Source organism: Cervus canadensis, chromosome X (genome assembly GCF_019320065.1).
Source record: "Cervus canadensis isolate Bull #8, Minnesota chromosome X, ASM1932006v1, whole genome shotgun sequence".
NCBI classification, from domain to species: Eukaryota; Metazoa; Chordata; class Mammalia; order Artiodactyla; family Cervidae; genus Cervus; species Cervus canadensis.
The window spans coordinates 48,445,512-48,469,390 of record NC_057419.1 but is presented as its reverse complement, the minus strand read 5'-3'; the positions used below and the strand labels follow the sequence as shown (position 1 = coordinate 48,469,390).

Sequence of the window (23,879 nt, the reverse complement as noted above, 5' to 3'; positions counted from 1 at the left end):
TCTCGGAGCTGGAGGAATTCTGCAAAGCCAAGTAGTCAAGCTTGCAGACCTTCTTTTCTCATTAGGTTCTTCAAGCAGAACTGCAGCCTCCCCTGTAACAGCAGATTCCCCAAAAGAGAATTTGCAAGATTCTGGCCTCTGTCATCTATTACCTGGCCTAGCTTAGCAGTTAATTCCCCCTTCTCCTCTTCCACGCATATTTCTTCATAGTTCATTGCTCTTTTCCTGGAGCAGCTGGGCTTGAGCATCGTTTTTAAAAACTCATATTGGAGTGGAAATGATTATTTTTCAGATGCCTGGTTAGACTTTATTTCTTTTCAGGAGTTTCAAAGCAGGGAAATGTATGAATGGCTTAGGCAAGGTGCAGCAGCCTCTCGGAGGAACATGGCAAATGGCTCTTCACTGGTTTCTTGGGACTTGACACATGAGACAGCTGAGTTTTTTTTTTTTTTAAGGAATAGAAATGTGAACTGTAATTAACAAACAGAATGCTCTTCAAGGCAGTGATTCCTAATTCCTTTCACGCTGTGATGAGTTGTCAATGTGGTGTGATTTGTGAGATATCTATCTTAAATCCTTAAAAAAAAAAAGTCTTAGCTAATACTCAAAAACAACAACAACAACAAATCAAATAGACTCACAGACTTTGAGAAGGAACTTACAGTTGCTAGGGAGATGAATGGGGGAAGGGGATAGTTAAGGAGTTTGGGATGAACATGTACACACTGCTATACTTAAATGGATAACCAACAAGGTCCTACTATATAGCACAGGGAGCTCTGCTCAATGTTATGTGGCAGCCTGGATTGGAGGGGAGGGGAGTTTAGGGGAGAATGGGAACATATATATACATGGCTGAGTCCCTTTCCTGTTCATCTGAATCTCACAACATTGTCTGCTAATTGGCTATACCCCAATACAAAATAAAAAGTTAAAAAAAAAATCCTACTCTCCTAGAAATGAATCCTCAGACAAGGATTCCTAAGTAAGTAATTTATTAATTGAAATGATTCTGGGAGCTACCAGTAAGGGAGTAAGTGACCTAGATGGGTGAGAGGGAGGTCCAGGAGGGAGGGGATATATGTGTAAATAGAGCTGATTCAATTTGCTGTAAGCAGAAACCAACAAAATATTGTAAAGCAACTATACCTCAATTTTTTAAAAAAGTGAAGAAGATGAGCAATTTGATGTCTCTGGTGAGGTATGAGTTTGAGGACTCAGCTTAATCCTGCAAGGGATTCTGGGGCATAAAGTATTGGTATCTCTAGGTTTTTACATTTTGAGGAGCTGGACCATTGCACTTCTGTCCCAATAAGTCATTGTTTATAAGTTCCCTTAGATTGGGTTTCCAGATTTAGCAAATGATGATACAGGATGTCCAGTTAAATTTGTGTTCAGATAAAAAAACTTTTAAGAAATATGTTTCATGAAATCTTATTGGTATGTACTATATAAATAGTAGTATATTTTTATACTAAAACATTCTTGATTGTTTATGTGAAACTCAGATTTAACTGAGGGTCAGGGGAGGCATACTTCAAGGCATGCTTGGCCTCCAGTGCTAAAGGCAAAGCTCTGAACATCATAAGTGCAAACCCTTAACAGAAAAGTACCCAGAAGCTTGGGATGGGTGGGTGGAGCCTGCTGCAAGGGATCTGAGGGAATCTGGAGGGGACATCAATACTGTCCCCTAAAATACAGGAAGAGTGGAACTTATAACTGAAAATTGATTTTGTTCAGTAAGAAGATGGATAAAGGATGCTGCTGTGTTTCTCAGCAGCATTTCTATCATGACACTGGAGGATACGGCAAGTATTGAGCCACAGGAACCTCTGACAACCAACCAGTTTCTCCTGTCCCTCAACCCCACCCCCCTGCCCAAGCGCATTCTAGTTTTACCTAGTTGTTCTTAATTGCTCTCTGGGAGCCCCGGGACTGACTGTCACAGTCTCTGTGAAGCTTCACAAGCTGATTTGGTCGGCTCTGATCCGAAAGCAGAAACCACACCATTCATAGCAGCCCTTACCTTCTTAGCTGGTCCTCATTCTCATCCCATCCCCCAGCTCCCTCCCTCTGGCTCACCCTCTCCCTCTGTCTCTCTCTCTCTCCCTTTCCTTCTGGTAAGTAAGACATGTTTGGTATCTTAATGACTAAAAAAGTCATTCTTTCCTCATATCTATTATTTTGGGCAAAATAAGTTGATGAAACCCATTCTGTCATTATGTGACGCATCCTTTTTTCATCAGAAGTAAAATCATCTTCCTGTCCCCAATGTCATTTTCATTAGCATCTTTGAGATTAAGATGGCAATTAGGCAGCATCCTCTTACTACTACTTGAAATATTAGCAAGCCGGGAGTGTTTTAGCTCTGAGTCAGGACCACTTCCACAAAGTCAATACTGGTTTGTTCTGTGCAGTAGATAAAATGCTGGAGAGCTAGTTTCTAATGCTCTGAGCAAACTCCTTTCCTTACCAGGCTTTAAAAATTGTTCAAATTTATAGTACATCTCTAAAAGGATGTCCAGTTCATTCTGTAATACTAGCTGTGACAGTTTTGTGATGCAAAAGAACAATGGTTATAAGGACTGTTCTCTAAAGGAAAATTACTTTCACCGCTTTCCTGTGCCTCTGCTTAACTTGTCCCGTGCTAATTCCTTTCTTCCTATTTTAACCTGCTTTGAGTAAGCTCAGCCCTTCTTAGTGGCAGCAACGGGTGAGCAATTAAAGCCACAAGTTTCATAAATACTAAGCCTAAAGCAATTCGCAAAATCCCGGTGTCCTGAGAAAAATGACTCCTCCTTCCGTGAAGTGATGGACAGGTGACAGAAGAGGTGAGAAATAGTGGAGTTAGAAGAGTATGTGATTCATTTGAACTGTGGCTGTATCCATTACATGAGGTCTACAGTGGGTGTCCCTGGTGACTCAGATGGTAAAGAATCTGCCTGCAATGTTGGAGACCCGGGTTCATTCCCTGAGTTGGGAAGATCTCTTACTTACTCTGACTTGTTCTGTGCACTGGTGCTCTAGGCACTTGGAATTGAAAAAAAATCTTCTCGGGTAGAGTTGTGGGCATTCATAGTAAACAGAGTTCTGTGCTGAAGGGTGAGCACTGAGCGGGAATGGGTGGGACACTGCCCTCTGCTGCAGCATCCCCCCATAACTGCTCTCAGACCTCCTCCAAAGGTGTAGTGTCTCACACCGCCGGAGCCTGTGATTTGCGTACATGTGACTGTGTATACATGTGACTTTCCTCATTATAAACGTCAATAATGTGAGGAAGTATGGAGATCGGGAGTTCAGCCAGACCCTTGACACCATACTTAGGTCAAACTACCCCTGGGTTCTGCGTTCTTTTTGTTAAATTGGAGTAGAATTGCTTTACAACGTTGTGTTTAGTTTCTGCTATACAACAGAGTGAATCAGCTGTTTGTATACATAGATCCCCTCCCTCGTGGACTTCCCTCCCTCTTCCACCCCACCCCTCTCCATCATCATAGAGCACCGAGCCGAGCTCCCTGTGCTACACAAGAGCTTCCTACTGGCTCTCTGCTTTACACACGGTTGTGTATATGTGTCAATCCTAATCTTCCAATTTGTCCCACCCTCCTTTTCCCACTTCCCATGTTCACATCTCTGTCTCTATTTCCGCCCTGGAACTAGGATCATCTGTACCAGTTTTTTAGATTCCACGTACATGCATTAATGTGTTTCTCTTTCTGATTTACTTCACTCTTACTTAAGGTGTATTAGGTGACACGTTACATGCTCAGGGTAGCTAAGGCAGAGTAATGGCCTGTCTTCTTCTGTTAGATCATTGAGGAGTAGAGCTAAATGACTTGCTCACCTATGCATTTTATTTATACAAATAAATTCAACATATAGCTCTGCCAATGTTATTGGCCTGGTACTATATGTGTTCATTTAGTTGCTAAGTTGAGTCTGACTCTTGTGACCCCATGTACTGTAGCCTGCCAGGCTCATCTGTCCATGGGATTTTCCAGGCAAGAATACTGAAATGAGTTGCCCTTTCCTTCTCCAGGGGATCTTTCTGACCCAAGGATGAAACCTGGATCTCCTGCATTGCAGGTGTATTCTTTACTGACTGAACCACCAGGGAAGCCCCTTAGTACTATATGCTAAGTGGTAAATGTGGACGTTCTTAGACAATGCTGCTTTTCTATCCCTTGGTGAACTTCCAATTTGTCAGGGAAGGTTGGGATGACTAAACAATTTCAAGACAATATGGTATCACTATAAACAAAGCTAGTGGAGGTGATGGAATTCCAGTTGAGCTGTTTCAAATCCTAAAAGATGATGCTGTTAAAGTGCTGCACTCAACATGCCAGCAAATTTGGAAAACTCAGCAGTGGCCACAGAACTGGAAAAGGTCAGTTTTCATTCCAATCCCAAAGAAAGGCAATGCCAAAGAATGTTCAAACTGCCGCTCAATTGTACTCATTTCACATGCTAGCAAAGTAATGCTCAAAATTCTCCAAGTGAGCCTTCAACATTTTGTGAACCTTGAACTTCCAGATGTTCAAGCTGGATTTAGAAAAGGCAGAGGAAACAGAGATCAAATTGCCAATATCCAGTGGATCAAAGAAAAAGCAAGAGAATTCCAGAAAAACATCCTCTTCTGCTTCATTGTCTATGTTAAAGCCTTTGACTGTGTGGATCACAACAGACTGTGGAAAATTCCTCAAGAGATGGGAATACCAGATCACCTTACCTGCCTCCTCAGAAACCTGTATGCAGGTCAAGAGGCACCAGTTAGACCCAGACATGGAACAACGGACTGGTTCCAAATAGGGAAAAGAGTACGTCAAGGCTGTATATTGTCACCCTGCTTATTTAACTTATATGCAGAGTACATCATGTGAAATGCCGGACTGGATGAAGCACAACCTGAAATCAAGATAACTGGGAGAAATATCAATAACCTCAGGTATGCAGATGACACCACCCTTATGGCAGAAAGTGAAGAGGAACTAAAGAGCCTCTTGATGAAATTGGAAGAAGAGAGTGAAAAAGTTGGCTTAAAGCTCAGCATTCAAAAAACGAAGATCATGGTATCCGGTCCCATCACTTCATGGCAAATAGATGGGGAAGCAATGGAAACAGTGACAGACTTTAGTTTCTTGGTCTCCAAAATCACTGCAGATGGTGACTGCAGCCATGAAATTAAAAGACGCTTGCTCCGTGGAAGAAAAGCTATGACCAACCTAGATAGCATGTTAAAAAGCAGAGACAAAAAAAAAAAAAGCAGAAACATTACTTTGCCACCAAAGTCCATATAGTGAAAGGTGTGGTTTTTCCAGTAGTCATGTATGGGTGTGAGGGTTGGATCATAAAGAAGGCTGAGCACTGAAGAATTGATGCTTTTGAACTGTGGTGTTGGAGAAGACTCTTGAGAGTCCCTTGGACTGCAAGGAGATCCAACCTGTCTGTCCTAAAGGAAATCAGTCCTGAATATTCATTGGAAGGACTGATGTTGAAGCTGAAACTCCAATACTTTGGCCACCTGATGTGAAGAACTGACTCATTAGAAAAGACCCTGATGCTGGGAAAGTTTCTAGGCCAGAGGAGAAGGGGATGACAGAGGGTGAGTTGGTTGGATGGCATCACTGACTCAATGGACATGAATTTGAGCAAGCTCCTGTAGAAGGTGAAGTGTAGCGAAACCTGGCATGCTACAGCCCATGGGGTCACAGAGAGTCGGACATGACTTAGCGACTGAACAACAACATGGTATCATGATAAAAAGATAATCTGTGTGCTATGGAAGAACCAGAGACAGGCGTTTATCCATCCAGAAGAATCAGAGGAGCTTCGAGGAAATGATCCCTAAGCAATTTGAAGGAATGAGGAGGACGTGGCCACAGAAAGAGAGGTGAGAAGAACATCCTAGATAGAGGAACCAGGAAGTTCAAAGGAAAAGATACATAAAGCAATTTTGCATGTGCAAGAAAATGAACAGTTCAGTGTTTTTTTAAAATATATTTTAATGTTTCTTTTTCATCTTTTTTATTTTTATTTGTTTGTTTTTGACTTTTCTGAGTCTTTCTTCTTTTTCTTTCCATTTATTATTAGTTGGAGGCTAATTACTTTACAATATTATAGTGGTTTTTGTCATACATTGACATGAATCAGCCATGGATTTACATGTATTCCCCATCCCGATCCCCCCTCCCACCTCCCTCTCTACCCAATCCCTCTGGGTCTTCCCAGTGCACCAGGCCCGAGCACTTGTCTCATGTATCCAACCTGGGCTGGTGACCTGTTTCACCCTAGATAATATACATGTTTCGATGCTGTTCTCTCAAAACATCCCACCCTCGCCTTCTCCCACAGAGTCCAAAAGTCTGTTCTGTACATCTGTGTCTCTTTTTCTGTTTTGCATATAGTGTTATCATTACCATCTTTCTAAATTCCATTGAGTCTTTCTTGCTGCATGCAGGTTTTCTCTAGTTGCAGTGAGTGAGGACTACTCTCTACTTGTGATGCAGGGCCTTCTCATTGTGATAGTTTCTCTTGTGGAGCATAGACTCTAGAGTGCTCGGGCCTCAGTAATCATGGCTCACAGGCCCGGTTGCCCTGTGACATGTGGATTTTCCTGGATCAGGCATCAAACCTGTGTGCCCTGAATTGGCAGGCAAATTCTTATCCACTAGACCAGGGAAGTCCCAGTTCAGAGTTTTTAGAGTGTAACAATGAAATGTACTTTACAAAAGAAGAGATGGAGAGCTTCATTGAGCAGGATGTGGATGGCTTTTGATACCTTGATAGCTTTTTTCTTATAAGCAACATAGCATCCCAGGTAGAACAAGAGTTTAGGAAATCCAAACTATTGGGTTGGCCAAAAAGTTCACTCAGGTATTTAAGGTTGTTTGGAAAAACATGAGCCAAGCAAACTTTTTGGCCAACCCAATACTAAGTATAGAGTAAGTGCTTGTTCCATTTAGTTGCTGAAAGCTTAATTCTGCTAAATATTTGCTTTCCTTGGTGTCTAGAGGTGAGGGCAATTGGCTTTCTCACTTATAACTTCTAGTCCACCCAATACTTGTCATGGCTGCTGGCTTCTTGTCCAACTGGCTTCCAGCCATTCTTTAAAAACAAGACATGGGAACAGGATTTTGTTGTGATTGTGAATGACAAAATATTATCAGACTGAGATTTCTACTTGTCCTTAATTTCTTTTTCCTCACACCCAGAGTCCCTCCTACATGATGACTGTCTCTTACATTTTGGAGAGTCTTTTTAAAGAAACGAGATATTTTGAGGAAGCCCTAAACATTTTAAGACCATCAGACAAATCAGCTTTTGGTTTAGTAAATCGAATGATCTGGGTTCTTTATGTTCTTAACACTAATTCATTGAATACCTCTCACATTGTATTACATTTGTCCTTTCTCCAAAAAGGAAAAAGAAGGAAAATATATGTTACTCAGACACATAAAACCAGTGGTTTCAGAGGAAACTGCAGCAAGAGAAATTGCTTAATGAATTTCCAGTTCCTCTGTATTTCTCTGCTTCCCTCATTCAGTGGTCAAGAGCTCTTAAAATGTTTCATTTGTGCGTAAATATGGTAAAGAGTCTACCTGCCATGCGAGAGACCTGAGTTCAGTCTGTGGGTTGGTAAGATCCCCTGGAAAATCGAATGGCGACTCACTCCAGTATTCTTGCCTGGAAAATTCCATGGACAGAGGAGCCTGGTGAGCTACAGTGCATACGGTTGCAAAGAGTCGGACACGACTGAGCGACTAACACACACACAAACACACATGTATTGTTCATTGCTTTGAGATATATTGACCTCTCCAAAGAGTTTGGTATTTATTTATTTATTTAATTTTTGGCCACCATTCATGGCGGGCAGGATCTTAGTTCCTCAACCAGGTACTGAACCCTCACTCCATGCAGTGAAAGCTTAGAGTCCCAACAACTGAACCACCATGGAAGTCTCAAGAGTTCAGTTTTTAAGTGGAGACATACATACCTGTGTGTTCATGAGCCTGTATTCTCAGGCGCACACACAGGGGTCAACAGACGTTTATGTAAAGGTACAGATTGTTCCCCGGTGGATCAGTGGTAAAGAATCTGCCTGCCAATGAGGAGACCCAAGTTTAATCCCTGGGTCAAGAAGATCCCCTGGAGAAGAAAATGGCAACCCACTCCAGTATTCTTGCCTGGAGAATTCCATGGACAGAGGAGCCTGGTGGGCTACAGTCCCTGGGGTCAAAAAGACTTGGACACAACTGAGCGTCCAAACAACAACAGATGGTTCATATTTTGGGGGTTTGGAGCCAGATGGTGTCCGTCTCAACTACTCACTCTGCTGTTGGAATGTCAACTGAAAACAAAAACAAGAAAAACACAACCCGAGAGCTGTGAGTTAACGTTTATTTGGGGCAGAATGAGGACTACAGCCCTGGAGACAGCCTCTCAGATAGCCCTGAGAAACTGCTCCAAAGAGGCAAGGGGGAAGGTCAGTCAGTATTATATTTGATTTTAGTGAAGAGGGTACATGCAGTCAAATACAGATTTTGGCAGAAGATTGTTGCCAGTCAAAAGGAACAGATGTCACTATTAATGATTTTAGTAATTTTATAGATACGAGGCACAGAGTGCCTCATTCCTGATCTCCACCCTGGACTCCTTTTAGGGTATTTGAAGGTCAGTGACCACAGTGGCTAAGTGATTTCATTCTTATAGAGGCAAATGGCAAGTGCCAATTTTTAGTTGGCAGTTTTGTAAAAGCAGCTGTATACAATGTATAAAGTGAATGTGAATGCCTGCATATTAATAAAAGTTTATTTATGGCACTGAAATGTGACTTTCACATAATTCTCACATGTTATAAAATATCCTTCTTTTGATTTTTTTTCAGCCACTTGAAAATGTAAAATCACTCTTAGCTCACAAGTTATACAAAAACAGGTGGTGACCCCACTTCCATCCAGGAGCCATAGTTTGCTGACTCTTCTGGTGCCATACATTTACTCACTGACGCAGAAAGCATCCTTCCATTCATCACATTCTAAGCCATGAGGATAGCTCAGGTCTCTTGATGCGAGTAGTGTGCTGAATAATCGTGGTATGAGAGGGGGGAATAGTACAGTTGGAGATATGCCTGAGATGAGTGACTTTATACTCATCCACAGAACTTTGCTGGCATCCAGTGGTTAAGACTCCACGCTCCCAGTGCAGGGCACAGGCTCGATCCCTGGTCAGGGATCCTACTTGTTGTGTGGTGTGGCCCTATAGAAACAGACTCATCCTCAGTTGAGGCCAGTGTTTCTCAGCTTTGGCTACATATTGCAGTCACTGGTGATAGGGGAGTGGTGAGTGGTGGTAAAGCCTCTTGATGCCTACATCCCGTGCCCAGAGGGTCTGATGTGGTTTGGGTGCAACCTGAGCTCGGGGTTGCTTAAAAGCTTCTATGGTGTTTCTGATGTGCACCCTAGGGTGAGGGCCACCCATAAGACAGTGGGAAGAAAGAAGTTGCAGCTGGGGATCACCAAAAACCGGAAGGTTGAGCCTCGTTCAGCTTTTTTCCCTTTTGTTTCTCATTTTAAGCACCTCTTTCTCATTTAACAGGCTCGCTTCACTTTCTAATTACATCCTTTCTTGCCTGTCTCTCAGGTGTTTTATTTCAGATCTCCAATAACTAAAAGGAGTTAGGAAGGCATGTAAACTGCAGAATGAATATCATGTCATCTTAGTGTCATGTTATGCCCTAGCCTCATTGTCCTAGTGAGCATGATATCTTTCAGATTAATGCTGTCTTTGGCTGATCTTTTACAAAAACCCTCATTTTCGCAGGCAGGCAGAGGCTCAACCTTGTCAGTCTGCTCTGGGAAGGTTGAATCCTGGGAAATTCTTTGCGGGCTTCAACTCCTGGGAGACCACACTGTAAACCAAAAAAGGAACTTGTTCAATTAGAGTTTCTGTCCCTTCTCCTTGAATTCTTTACCTAGAAATTGATATGTCTAGGAAGCCATTATCAAGGTTTGAGGCCAGCAGGAAATTAGAGATAACAGAACGGAAGGCTTTTTAAAAGTAAGCTAAAATAAGGGAAACTCTTTCCTGCCCTAGGAAATGTATCTTTCAAGTAATTCAGGATTTCCAGGCTCCCCAGACAGTGTCACATTCCCCATACTTTGGGCCTATTAGGTCGAAAGGAATGTATCCCTTTCTTGTCAGTTTCCCCCTAAGCAGATTTTAGCATCAAGGTTTTTTTTTTTTTTTTTTTAGCATCAAGGTTTGTTAGAACTAATTTCTAATATTTCTAATTTAAATATCACTAACATGATACATGGATCCAAAATAGCTCTTTCTTAATTGAACTTTAAATTTCTCTAATTTTGACTTGAGAAGGCCTTTATCCTCTTCCTATTTGAGTGGCAAAGATTCACATATTTTATGTCAGATTTTGCATAACACCTGAAAGAGTTGGCACACAAGTATTTATGATATTCTGCCTCATTAGACTAAATCTTTTTTAGTTTAATCAAATGAAGCATTCAACTGAGAGGAAAATATTATTAAGAAGCTCACAGTAAATGTCAGGGATAAATGTGAAAGTGTATGTCATTTTTAAGATAATGCTTCTGGCAACAGTCATTTCTAATGGCTGGCTTATGAGCATAAGACTTTTTTTCCCCTTATTATAGGATAGCCTCTTGAATGTCATCAACACTTAACTTCTGCTAGAGCTTCCACATAAATGGGACTTTGGTTTCTAGGAAGGCTAATCCATGGTGGAGACTTTTCCAAGACCACCTGGGTCTGGGAGGACCTTCATCACAGACATAAGCAGAAATACCCACACAAATTCCCTTGGATCATAATCTCTTGGTTCATTTCTGTAAGATTCAGTCCAGCCCTTTTTCTTTTGAGACTTTACCTAAAACAGTATGGTGGCTCCGATGGTAAAGAATCCACCTGTCAATGCAGGAGACATGGGTTCAATCCCTGGATCGGCAATATCCTCTGGAGGAGGAAATGGCAACCCACTCCAGTATTCTTGCCTGGAGAATTCCATGGACAGAGAGCCTGGTGGGCTACAGACCATGGGATCACAAAGAGTCGGATACCACTGGGTGACTAACACTTTGACTTTTTTTGAGTTGAACATGCCTGAGTGACTTTCACTTTTTTTTTTTTAAACCTAAAACAGTAGGGAGAGACTTTTTTTTTGGTAGTATTACTGTAAGAATAAAGAACCTCTGGGCAGTGTACAGCATCCATGGGTAGGTCTCTAAGTCCCATCTCCGTTGAACTTGTGAGAAAGAACAGCATCACTTGGGAAAGGTATAAACATTGTTAACTGTTGCCAAATGTAGAAATGTTGCACCTGAGATAGGAGGACAGGGAAATCACCCAAGAATTTCAAACTGTATCAGTCTATTTAATCTCCAAATCTTATTTTCTTGTCATCAGACACAAAAGACACAGTCATAGACCCTTTCTGAGCAGAGTCCATAGTACTATAATTTATTCTGACCACCAGTTCTAGAAAGAACCTACCAGGGACTGTTTCTGTGAAGTAGTGAAGGACTGCTACCCAGAAAATTTTCTGAGCTCTCTTAATCAAATTCTAAGAAACTAACTCCCAGCTCTCTCAATCCTTTAATTATCTTCTCCTTGATAGCATTCCTCTTCTAGATTCTATCCACGTAGAACCTGCCTGGTTGTAACAATTTGATTGGCAAAATGATGCATAAACAATTTGAAGAACTAGCATGAGCTTGAATGTTGTCTTTGGATAAGCAGATAATTCTGTTTTTATTCTGACTTTATCATATGTTAATACTAACTCTGTATGTTATTAATACTAATTCTGTATGCATGTGTGGAATAAGTGCCTAACCTCTCTAAGCCTCAGTTTCTTCATCTGTAAAATACGAATGTTCATACCTTTTTTTTTTTTTTTTAAGGAAAAAAATGAATGTTGTGGAATGGAGACTGTCAAACACCTAGAAAATATTCAGTAAATGCAGCTGCTGCTTGCATAAATCTCGAGAGTTGTGGTGGCTGGTTGTATCAATCAGGGCATGTTTTATTTTGGTGGCTTCTCTGGTGCACAACCTTGAAAAAAGTTACAAGCTGTGATTAACAGCTCCAATGTTTATTGCTAATTCTTTCTTCTGCCAGATTTTTCTTCTACTAATGACCCATGTGCCATCATTCTCTTTAAAATATACCCTTCCTTTATTCCTATAAGTCTCTCCTCCAGTTGGCTCAACTGTGAACTCTAATCACTATTAACTGTCACTGTTGTGCTTTAATAAGAAGATGTTTATTGTTACAGGTACACTTATAAATTATTAAAATAGTAACTGAAAGAGTGAAATTCACAAGGGCTTACATTTTACTACTGAGCATATTTTGTGCTCACTGATGGCACAGAATGAAAGAAGGGCAAACACTTCCCTTAAACTCTAATTTGTCAAAATTTATTTACTTATGAAACTTCATTTAATAAGAAAATTGCAATCACCTCCAGGCAGGAACTGTTTTTTTTTTTTCATGAATCATTATTGAATGGAATTGAATCCATTTTAGCAAACATAAAAGTGAATCAAACTTATTTACAAAAATGTCATTATTTTTAGCCTTCATTTATTAAATGTGCGCCATGAGTCAGTCACTAAAACAGTGAGAAATAAAATATAATTGCCAATCTTTGATTAAATATGTACTGAGTGCATCCTTTGCACCAAGATATTGTGAAGGTGCTGGAGGTGTCATGGTAAGTATGTCATCAGCTCTGTCCCCAAGGAGCCCATGTTGAAAGAGTCCCAAGGCCCATATATCTGTTAAGCAGCCAAAGAAGACATTATGTAGGCAACTTCTACAGAGTCTGGCAAAGACTGTAAGTCACGAGGAATTGAGTAGAATAGAGGTTGGCAAGGCCTGTGATGGACAGAGAAAGCACAGTCAGGGAGGCTGGACTTCATTTGGCCCTTGAAGGGTGGGAGGATTTGGATAAACCGAGAATGACAAATAAGGCTTATCGGGTGGGGAGAATGTGAGCAAAAGCCTTAGAAGTGGAAGCTTGAACACGAGCAAGCGTGGTGAGTTGAAAAAATAGTTGGCGACCTGGGCTGGCTAGAAGAATACTGCTGAGCAGTGGGAAAAGAGTTGGAGAGGTAAGTTCAATTATGAAGACGCTGGAGTCAGACAAATGGCGTTGAACCTCATGAGCCCCTGAAGGTGTACCTCAGGTGGCCCACGTGTTGCCATTGTTTTCTGGGGAGTTTTCCCTGACTATGTCTTTGGTCACTGCTCTACTTCCATTTTAAAATCAGAATGTTTTTTCTCATTTAGGGGAAGCACTGGTTCATCAGATTTCAATGAGCCAGAAGCTGGTCCTGGAACTCCGAAGAGTGTCCGGAGCAGTGGCATGACCCCAGGCACTCCGAGGTCACCGGCCCCCAGCACCCGCAGCGTGACCTCAGTCAGCAGTCGAGTAAGTACACAGATGTGAAGGGACAGCTCCATCTGGGACTCAGCCTCACCACCGAGGCATGGCTAGCCTTCAACTCTCTGAACCTGGTTGTTGATCGTGTTTAACAGTAATAGATGCTTCTTGCTCAGAACTGAACCTCCTACATCCATAGCTCATGACAGGAGGCCTCAAGTGTGAAGGAAAGGGAAAGGGCAGTTTCAGAGGTGGAATTTGTTTAATGGGGGTTTCAATGGCTACATGGTTTCAGTAAAATATAAATCATGTTTAGCACTCTGTGATTTTGATCATTCATTTTATTTGTCAAGAACTTGACTGTTATAAAATGCTGCCAACAGATTTAAATTAGGGAAGGTAGACTCTTAAAATATTTTTATCATTTTCTTTTCAATACATCTGTTAAAGAGTCTGCACATCACAGAAATTTAAATTGCATTGTGTGTGTTGTATGTGTAAATTGTTCTTTTGAGTGAATGAACATCTACTAGATTGTTTGATTAAGCAGGAAACTCCATATAGATAGTTCACATATTATATCTTTATATACAAACTACAATTCCTTGATTCTGCCAATATTTAATGAGGGCCTTCTCTATGCCAAGCCCTGGTCAAACAAAGACTTGAAAGAAGTGAAAGAATTAGGCTTGAGAGCGTCTCTTGCAAGGTTGTTATCCATGCTAGGACAGCACTGATGTTTAGCAAATACATTATGGGAAGGCTGTTGGAATCACTTTATATTGAAATCACTTAAATCAAGGACCACCATCTGCATAGTCAGTGCCCTTGCTTCACCAGAGTCTGAAAGATCTTTAGTGCCCCTGGAGGAGCAGCCAGTGCAAAGACCCTGAGGTGGGAGCATATGTGGTGTGTTCAAGGAAGAACAGGGAGACCTGTGTGGCTGTTATGAGTGAACAAAGGGAGGGGTACGAGAAAATGAGTTCAGAGGGGAAGCAGGACCAGATGGGCCATGTGGACTCTCTTTGCACTTTGGCATTTACTCTGAAGAAGCTGGCGGCAGTTGGAGAATTTTCAGCAGACTAGTGACATGATCTGGCTTCTGTTTATGCTGGATCTGAGGGCTGTGCTGAGAAGAGCCTGTTGGAACAAGAGTGGAAGCCAGAAGGCTGGTTAGGAAGGAGTCCATAGTATTATTGCAGGAGGCATTACTGGGCTTTGGAACATGAAGATAGATGTGGAGATTGTGACGACAAGATTCTACAGATATTTTTCATGAAGAGTCCAAAGGCATTCAGACAGATTGAAGAATAATAATAATAAGTGTATTTAAACAGTTTTAGTCTAAATTAAACTTGTTGATAAGATAAAAGGCCTATTTAAATTTTTGTCTGTATTTATACTTTGCTCCACAAACAGAATTGTTCAGTAGCCAGAAAAGTGCTTGCACAGTTGGTGACTGTACTCGCTTCTCTGGCAGCCTAAAAAGGGATGGCATTCAAAATATTTAGAAACTGGTATGTCAGGGGCACTGAGCCATCAGAACAGACCCTGGTGCAAGATTGGGCAGCATCCTGAGGGCCCTCCCAGGCCATGCAGTAACCTGGATTGTGAGGAGAACTAGGGTTGTGGAGGACAGGAGCACAGGAAGAAGGCGTGGACTGGGAGTTGCCCTGCTCACCAACTGATTCAGAAGTATTAAAAAAAATGTTAACAGCTGGTACAGCTCTGCTAGTGGGAAGCAGCAGACTGTCAGTCCAATAATTAATAAGTTAGTCAAGTTTGTTCTCAAAACAAGGCTTATCTTCCTAAGTACCATCACTGTTGGTGGGGGGTAAGGACGGAGCTCCCTTCTCATGTACTAATCCCCTTATATCTACAGCCTTTAGATGAATTTTTTTTTAATTTTAAGAACTTTAAACCATTAAATTGCAATTGATTTACAATGTTGTTACTTTCTGCTATCCAGCAAAGTGATTCGATTATACACATATATGCATTCTTTTTTTACATTCTTTTCCATTATGCTTTATCATAAGAGACTGATTTGTTGTTTATCCATTCCGCATATAATGGCTTACATCTGCTAACCCCAGTCTCCAACTCCATCCCTCCCCCCAAACCCTCTCTCTTGGCAACCACAAGTACGTTCTCTGTGTGTACGATTCTGTTTTCTGTTTTGTAGACAGGTTCATTTGTCATATTTTAGATAAGATTTGTTGTTCTGACTTACTTCACTCACTGTGATAAACTCTCAGTGCATCCAAGTTGCTACAAATATGTGAATACTTCTTTATTAAACAACACCTGCGCTCTGCTTAGTGGCTCAGTCATGTCCGACTGTTTGCGACTCCATGGACTGTAGCCTGCCAGGCTCCTCTGTCCATGGGGATTCTCCAGACAAGAAGACTGGGGAGGGTTGCCATGCCCTTCTCCAGGGGCTCTTTCCAACCCAGGGATCGAACCCAGGTCTCTGGCATTGCAGGTGGATTCTTTACCATCTGAGCCACAAGGGGAGCCCTAGATATTCCCCAACAAAAATTTCCTGTGATTGAGTGAGTAGACATATGTATTGATATATATAGGCTCAGATGGTAATGAATCCACCTGCAGTGCAGGAGACCTGGGTTCCATGTTCCCTGATTTGGGAAGATCCCCTGGAGAAGGGCATGGCAACCCACTCTAGTATTCTTGCTTGGGAAATCCCATTGACAGAGGAGCCTGACAGGCTACAATCCATGGGATCACAGAGTTGGACACGACTGAGCGACTAACACACACATATGGTGCTTGGGCTAATCTCATGCTTGCATTCTAACTGATATAGCTAGTCTTTTCTAAAAGAAAAAGAGGCACAAAGAGAAATACTTTCTGTTGAATAAACTTAGTGCAGCAGAGTACTTTATGAAGCATATTTGCTCTTTCATGATGAAGAAAAGACCCATATAGAGTTGCATGATGATCAACTTAACAATTTCTCCCACTTCTCAGCATCTTTTGTTTCAGTGTTCTTGTCTGCTTTAGCATGTGAGAAGTACCTTTTTAAAGTGGAAAATTGTTAGAACATGAAAATCTCTAACCTGTGCTCTGCTATGATATAACTTATTAATTTTAGGCCTCACATCCTGGATCCCCAGGCTATGTGTTACATACTGTGCAATATTAATTGGCCTATTAGTGCTCAATATTAATGTTATTCCCAGGGTGCCAGTTGGAAAATTTACTGTCACTGTTAATTGCTGCTAAGGAAGTTGGTCTTGCTTCATTGGAGGAATCCATGTGTGAACACCTTTTTGAATAGGTGGTAATTAGAAAAATTAGGACTTATATTCCTCCTGCTACAGGCAGTATGTGTTGGCAAATACTCAAAGACCAAATCCAATCTATATTGGAGTTGCATTGATTTGCATTTCTATCTTTCTGAAATGAGTTCATTAACATTGACTCAGTGTCTAAGTTATGAGGTAAATGTAGGGCACCAAGAAGGGGGTTCCTTTCTCTAGGACATTTAAAGACAGTTTTTGACTATTTTTGGAAGGGGCAACTGAAGAGTCTCTTTTAGGTTCAATCATATCACATCATGGTGTCATTTGCATGGACACTTAGCCTTAGCCCAGTTCTCAGAAGTGCAAAACTGGTTTAATACTTAAGTGAACTTGGAACAATGTAATTGTCAAGCCCCTGTGGGCACAGGCAAAGTCTGGACAGAATTTTCCCTTATAATGAAATTAAGTGTCACTGTTGGTGGGAATGTAAGTTGGTGCAGTCACTGGAAAATAGAGGTTCCTCAGAAAACTGAAAATAGAGTTACTATATGATCCAGCAATCCCACTCCTGGGCATATACCCAGATAAAACTATAATTGAAAAACATAAATGCACCCCTATGTTCATAGCAGCACTGTTCACAATAGGCAAAACGTGAAAACAACCCATATGTCCATGAAGAGATGGATGAATAAAGAAGTTGTGATATGTATACACAGTGGAATATTACTCAGCCATAAAAAGAACAAAATAATGCCATTCATAGCAACATGAATGCAACTAGATCATACTATGTGACGTTAGATGAATACCATGTGATATCACTTATATGTGGTATCTAAAACATGGCACAAATGAACTTATTTGCAAAACAGAAACAGACTTGCAGAGAACAGACTTGTGGTTGTCACTGGGGAGGAAAAGGGATGGACTAGAAATTTGGGGTTGGTAGATGCAAGCTATTACATTTAGAATGGATAAACAAGAAGATCCTACTATATAGCATAGGTAACTATATTCACTATCTTGTGATAAACTGTAGTAGAAAAGAATATAAATAAGAAGGTATGTATTGTGTAACTGAGTCACTTTGCTATAGAGCAGAGATTTTCACATCATTGTAAGCCAACTATACTTCTATAAAAGAATTAAAAAAAGAGAAAACATAATGTGTTAGACTGAATACCATTACATGAACAAGCATCTATAAGCAAGTAGATGCTGCTGCTGCTGCTGCTGCTAAGTCGCTTCAGTCGTGTCCGACTCTGTGTGACCCCATAGACGGCAGCCCACCAGGCTCCCCCACCCCTGGGATTCTCCAGGCAAGAACAGTGGAGTGGGTTGCTATTTCCTTCTCCAGCGCATGAAAGTGAAAAGTCAAAGTGAAGTCACTCAGTCATGTCCGACTCTTAGCGACCCCATGGACTGCAGCCTACCAGGCTCCTCTGTCCTTGGGATTTTCCAGGCAAGAGTACTGGAGTGGGGTGCCATTGCCTTCTCCAAGCAAGTAGATACCCACCTCCCCAAAAAAAACCCACCTATTCCTATAAGCAGGGAAGTCTCCATTCTTTATCCTTTTATGAACATTAATAAGTGCCTTGCATGAAATTTTATTGCCATAATGATGTAGGAGGACTTCCTGGGTGGTCCAGTAGTTAAGAATAAGCCTTCCATTGCAGGGAATGAGGGTTTGATCCCTGGTCTGGAAACTAACATTCTGCATGCAGTTTGGCAACTAATCCCATGTACTGCAACTAGAGAGCCCAAGTGCCATAATGAAGATCTTGTGTTGCTACCGTTAAGACCCAACACAGCCAGATAAATAAATTTAATAAAATAATGAAAAACTTAAAGTAAATAATGATGTAAGCAACCATATTCTGATCATCCAGCCTATGAGATGGGGAAGGTGGCATGCTTTTCTGTTAAGTGAGGGGTGGTGAAAGTAAGGCATGGTTGAGGAGAGAGGGTGTGCAGAATGAGGACAAATGTGGAAGCAAGAGTTCTAACCCTGAGTACTACTCTGAGGGTGTAAAGCTTGCCATATTCTTACACACAGTTCATGTAAGTTTGGAGGTTCTTACACCATCTTTACTGATAACCTTATAACATTCACTAATTTTGTGAACAAATAATTATTTCAGACACCTTTTGTGCTAGTTAGCAAAACTCTTGGTAGATATTTTTGAGAGTATTGAAGTAAGTTTTAGAGTTATATGGACTCCTGTTGAGGGTTCTCTAGGTGTCAACTGGCTCCTCTTGAAGAGTGAGATAGATATGGTTATACTGGTAGATGGAAGTATTTGGAAGTCAATTACAGTCAATATTATATGTATATTTCCATTTCTACTTTGTGAGAAGGAACGTGGTTTTGAGAATTCCACCGATTTGGCTGCCATTGAAAGCACCTCTGAGGACCTCACAAGGACTCATCGCCGAAAACCTTCCAGCACACCATCCATAGCAGTGTCCCGGGCCTCCCTCTCCTCAGGTGAGTATTTCCAACCTGACTGCTCTGTTGTGAAAATGACTAAATCAGGTGAAACTGACTGCCTGGTGTGGCTTTAAATGTATGTTTCATGCCTTTGAAAATAATCATCCACGCTTTGACCCATGGTGTTCGGCCCACTCCGTAAGAACTGTTGAAATGTGGACTCATGTGATGCCTTGAGCCCCTTGCAAAATCTGTGAATTTTGGATTTGATAAGCATATACAGTCATGGGACTTCCCAGATAGTGCAGTGGTGAAGAATCTGCTTGCCAAGGCAGGAGACTCGGGTTCCATCCCTAGAGGAGGAAATGGCAGTCCTCTTCAGTATTCTTGCCTGGGAAATCCCCTGGACAGAGGAGCCTGGTGGACTACAGTCCATAGGGTCTTAAAGAGCCAGACCTGACTGACAGAGCCGAGAAATCAGTAGAGGAGTTCAGGAAATATAATTGGCTCATTTAATACAAAAGATAAAGACACGTGCCCAGAATTCAAGGAAATGGTAGTTCCATTGACACATCGGTCAGAAGTGCCCTGTATCTAGACAGATGAATCATTATTCCCTGGTTTAAATAAGGCCTTCTTTGCAAGCAGCATTAAGGGATTGTTAATAACCCCTTTCATTTGTATGATCCCTTCAAAAAAATTGTTTCACTTTAGCATCACAACAACCCCTGTGAAACAGATATTATTTCATGGTGTAATTTTATTACCTTTGAATAAGGAAACTCTTCAGAGAAATATGTTATAATTAAGAACTTTCTGTCCCATGTGTAGATTTGAAATCATGACAAGATCCCAAGAAGGAAGAAATCACCAGTTATCTAATGATAATGCTGACATAAAGCCTAAGGCTGGATTCTCTGTGCTGAGTTGGGGGTGTCTCTCCAAAACAAGTTGCTCCCAAAGAGTTGGCTAAATGTGTGTGGCTATTATTGCATTTTGTTTAGGACTAGAAAATCGGTTCTCTAGTTCAATGAATAATTTTAAACTAGCCTAGAAGCCAACCTCATGGAGCGTATTTCTACCACTCATGCTCATATTTAGTTGTTTAGTTGTGTCCAACTCTTTGCAACCTCATGGGCTCTAACTCGCCAGGCTCCTCTGTCCATGGGATTTCCCAGGCAAGAATATTGGAGTGGGTGGCCATTTCCTCCTCCAGAGGATCTTCTTGACTCAGGTATTGAACCCATGTCTCCTGTGTCTCCTGCATTGGCAGGCGGCTTCTTTACTGCTGAGCCATTTGAGAAGCCCCTTCATTTCTCCTCGGACTAGTACTCAGTAGCTCCTGTAGATTGAGTACATACTCTGGGTCTGGTGCTATGCTGAGCAGTTCTGTGCTATTTCATTTATCATTTCACTCTTAATCAGTTACTCTCTTCAGTCTTTCTCATTTAGAAGCAAGTATTCTCTCTCAGCAGGGTTTTGACATAGAAGTCTTTTATGGAAATGAACTGTTGATAAGCTATCCACAGCATTACTGAGTTTTGCATTTTTCTGTATATGTTTAAAAACAAGAAATTCTGATGAAAGAATGTTCTGGTGTGCAAAGAAATAGAACTTCCTTTCAATTTCCCTACAGCCACTCCCTTTTTGTGTGAAAAGAACTAGCATCATTTCATTGCATTTTATGTCAGATATAAAAACACAATGTATGCATGCGTGCTCAGTCATGTCTGACTCTCTGCGATCCCATGGGCTGTAGCCCACCAGGCTCCTCTGTCCATGGAATAGACAATAGATTCTCTAATAAATAAGGAATACTTGATGTTTTATTTTTTTCTAAGCTTAATGGCCCATTCTTTGAGGGTTTGCCAAGGTTTTTGAGCACAACAAAATTCTTAAATAGCTTACAAGTTGATCATGTTATAGTAGTAGAACATTTGCCTTCCTATGCTCAAAGGAGAAATGTACAGATCAGTGTTGGTAAGTCAGTCCAAGAAACTTTCAAAATACTGTTAATAAATGGTAGCATGTTAGCATAAACAGTATGAAGTTTCTGACTGTTGTTTTCATGACACTATCTATGCCCTATCCCTAGAAAGAATTGGAATAACAATGAAACATTTGCAATGAGAAGTGAACCCTTCTAACAAAACAAGATGATTCCCTTATTCCCCTTTCCTTCCTGCAGACCGGAGTCGATCTGAGTTAGATTTGAGCGGGTCATTTACAGAAGACTTAGAGGATACTGTAAGCATAAGGAGCAAATCTGTCCCTGGGGCTTTGGACAAAGACTTGGTAAGTTGGATATGGAAGAGTGTCTAATGGTCATGAAGAAAGGGCACAGGCTTATTCCAAACCTGTCCACTTTCAGGAAGGATGAGTTGAGTGTGAAGTGAAGATATACAATCATTTCTTCCTATTAGTCTTCACAACTAACATATAAAAACAAATATGATTTAGAAAAGGTAACAGGTGATCAGGTTAATGAGTGACAAGTATCTCTAAGAAAACAGCTGTTGGGGATTTCAGTTCCTGGTTAAAAGCATGTCACTTAATATAAACCCAGAAAAAGTAAGGAATCCTAACTTTTCCTAAATCCAACATTACTAGACTTATCTGACTATAGGTTTTATATGAACACTTCTACATCTCACATTATCCCCCTAAACTGTCTTCTCAATTGAGACTAACTTATGTGAAATTTAATGTTTAAGGTAAAGTCATTCATGAAATGAGAACGTTGAATTAAATTATTGTGAAGGTTCTAATATTCTGAAATTCCTATTTCTACCATATCTATAATCCAATTTGAACTCCTTGGATGAAAGATAAGACAAATGTTAAATGACATTATTATAATTTTTCTGACACAAACCAGGAAACTTAGTTCTAACACTCAATGTTATTTACTATAGTAATAAAAAACTGCAAAGTATTTTTAAATCTACCACAAAAGGGCAGCGGTGGCAGTGGGCAATGAGAGCAAATGGTTTCAAAGCTTACTTGGTATTCAGCCTTTATTTTTTATTATTATTATTTTTTTTTTGGTAGTCAGCCTTTAAAGAACAGATAATTCCAATGTTATTAAACTATTACTGATCATAGAAAATCTTCTGAAAATCTTCAAATTCATGATATGAAGCCATTTTATATAACCTGAATACTCAAACTTGATTTTAAAAATAGTTTTAAAAAAGAAAGCTACAAAGTAAATTAATTTATAAATATATACAGAAAACTTGAATATATACACAAATCTAGCAGTGAATCAAAAATATTGCAATAAGCAAGTTTTATTCTAGGTTTGAATGGAAGAATTAACCTCTATAAGAATATCTTTTACATAATTAATATTTCACTATATTAAAGGAGAAAATAAAAACTACATCAATAGATGTGGAAAACTTTTTAAAAAGAGAATGTAATTAGAACAGGATGCATAATACTAGCTTTACCCAGGGTGAGAAGGAGGACCAGGGAAGAGAGGAGAAACCAAAAAGAAAGGTATCCTTAAATTAAAAAAAAGAAAATAGTATGCATGATATAATCCATTTATCTGTGTGTATATGTACCCTGTTCATCCATCAAAGATTATTGAAATTTCATTAATAATATGTGAGTGAAGATACAAGTTTTTTTTAATCTATATTGCTTGAAATTTTTACTATAAAAATGTACTATTTAAATAGCCAGGGGATAGAAAAGTGGGGAAAGAAAAGTAGAATCTGGGATTTTGGATAAGAAACCAATATGTAAAATAGTTTATTCTATTGGAGAGATTTTCAATATACATTTCCGTGTCTTAACAGTATATATACATACACAGACATGCATTAATGTGCACACACACACACCCATACACACACAAATGCACCTCAACTTTTCAAATTAAAAAGTAAGTACTTTGCTCAAAGTGAATCACTTTAGTGAGCAGGGAAGGAGGGATTGAACGCCCAGATCTGTGTGATTCCACATTTCATGGTCTTTCCATAAAGCAAGCATCACTAGGAAGGAGACCCCAATCTTCAGATGGTTGTAATTCAGGTCGAATGGAGAGCAATAGAGCAAAACCTAGGAATGGAGTTTTTTTAGATATTTGTATCTGATATTTCAAGTATTTAAAAACAGTGTTTTCAAATATCGTATATTAACGCATATATTTGAAATCTAGAAGGATGATTCTGACGAATCTGTTCACAGAGCCACAGTAGAGACACAGACATAGATAACAGGCTTATGGACAAGGGTGGGGGAGAAGAGAGAGAGGGTGAGATGAATGGAGACAGGAGCATGGATACATATACACTAACATAGGTAAAATAGATAGCCAATGGGAATTTGCTGTAATAACTCAGGGAACTCAAAGTGGGGCTCTGTAATAACCTAGAGGAGTGGGAATGGGCGGGAGGTGGGAGGGAGATTCAAGAGGGAGGGGACATATGTACACCTATGGTTAATTCATTTTGATGTATGACAGAAATAAAATCAATGTCATAAAGCAATCATAAATCAATTATAAATAAATATTTTAAAAAGTTGTTTTGTAAGTGAAAAGACTTTCTAGGAAAGACACCAAGTCACTGATTTTATTCCTCCCCATCTTTCTTTAGGATTCCTTGGAAGAGATGGAAGATGGCATTGATGACTTAGTGTCCTCCCAGTTTTCTTCAAATACCCACAGTCTAGCGAGTGGCCTGTCAACAGTAAGCAATTCTTGAGCATGCACTGGAATTTTCTTCTTTCTCTTGTTGAT

General features: G+C 40.3%; 1 protein-coding gene across 2 annotated transcripts in view; it reads left to right on the top strand.

The window, feature by feature from the left end:
- SYTL5 (synaptotagmin like 5) overlaps positions 1–23,879 on the top strand; it is a 170,457-nt gene that overhangs the window by 84,644 nt on the left and 61,934 nt on the right. For both annotated transcript variants that reach the window (XM_043458058.1, XM_043458059.1), the window contains exons 8-11: positions 13,333–13,474; positions 19,054–19,183; positions 21,315–21,421; positions 23,737–23,829. In XM_043458058.1, coding sequence (XP_043313993.1) covers positions 13,333–13,474; positions 19,054–19,183; positions 21,315–21,421; positions 23,737–23,829 — 472 coding nt within the window. The remainder of the gene's footprint in view (positions 1–13,332; positions 13,475–19,053; positions 19,184–21,314; positions 21,422–23,736; positions 23,830–23,879) is intronic.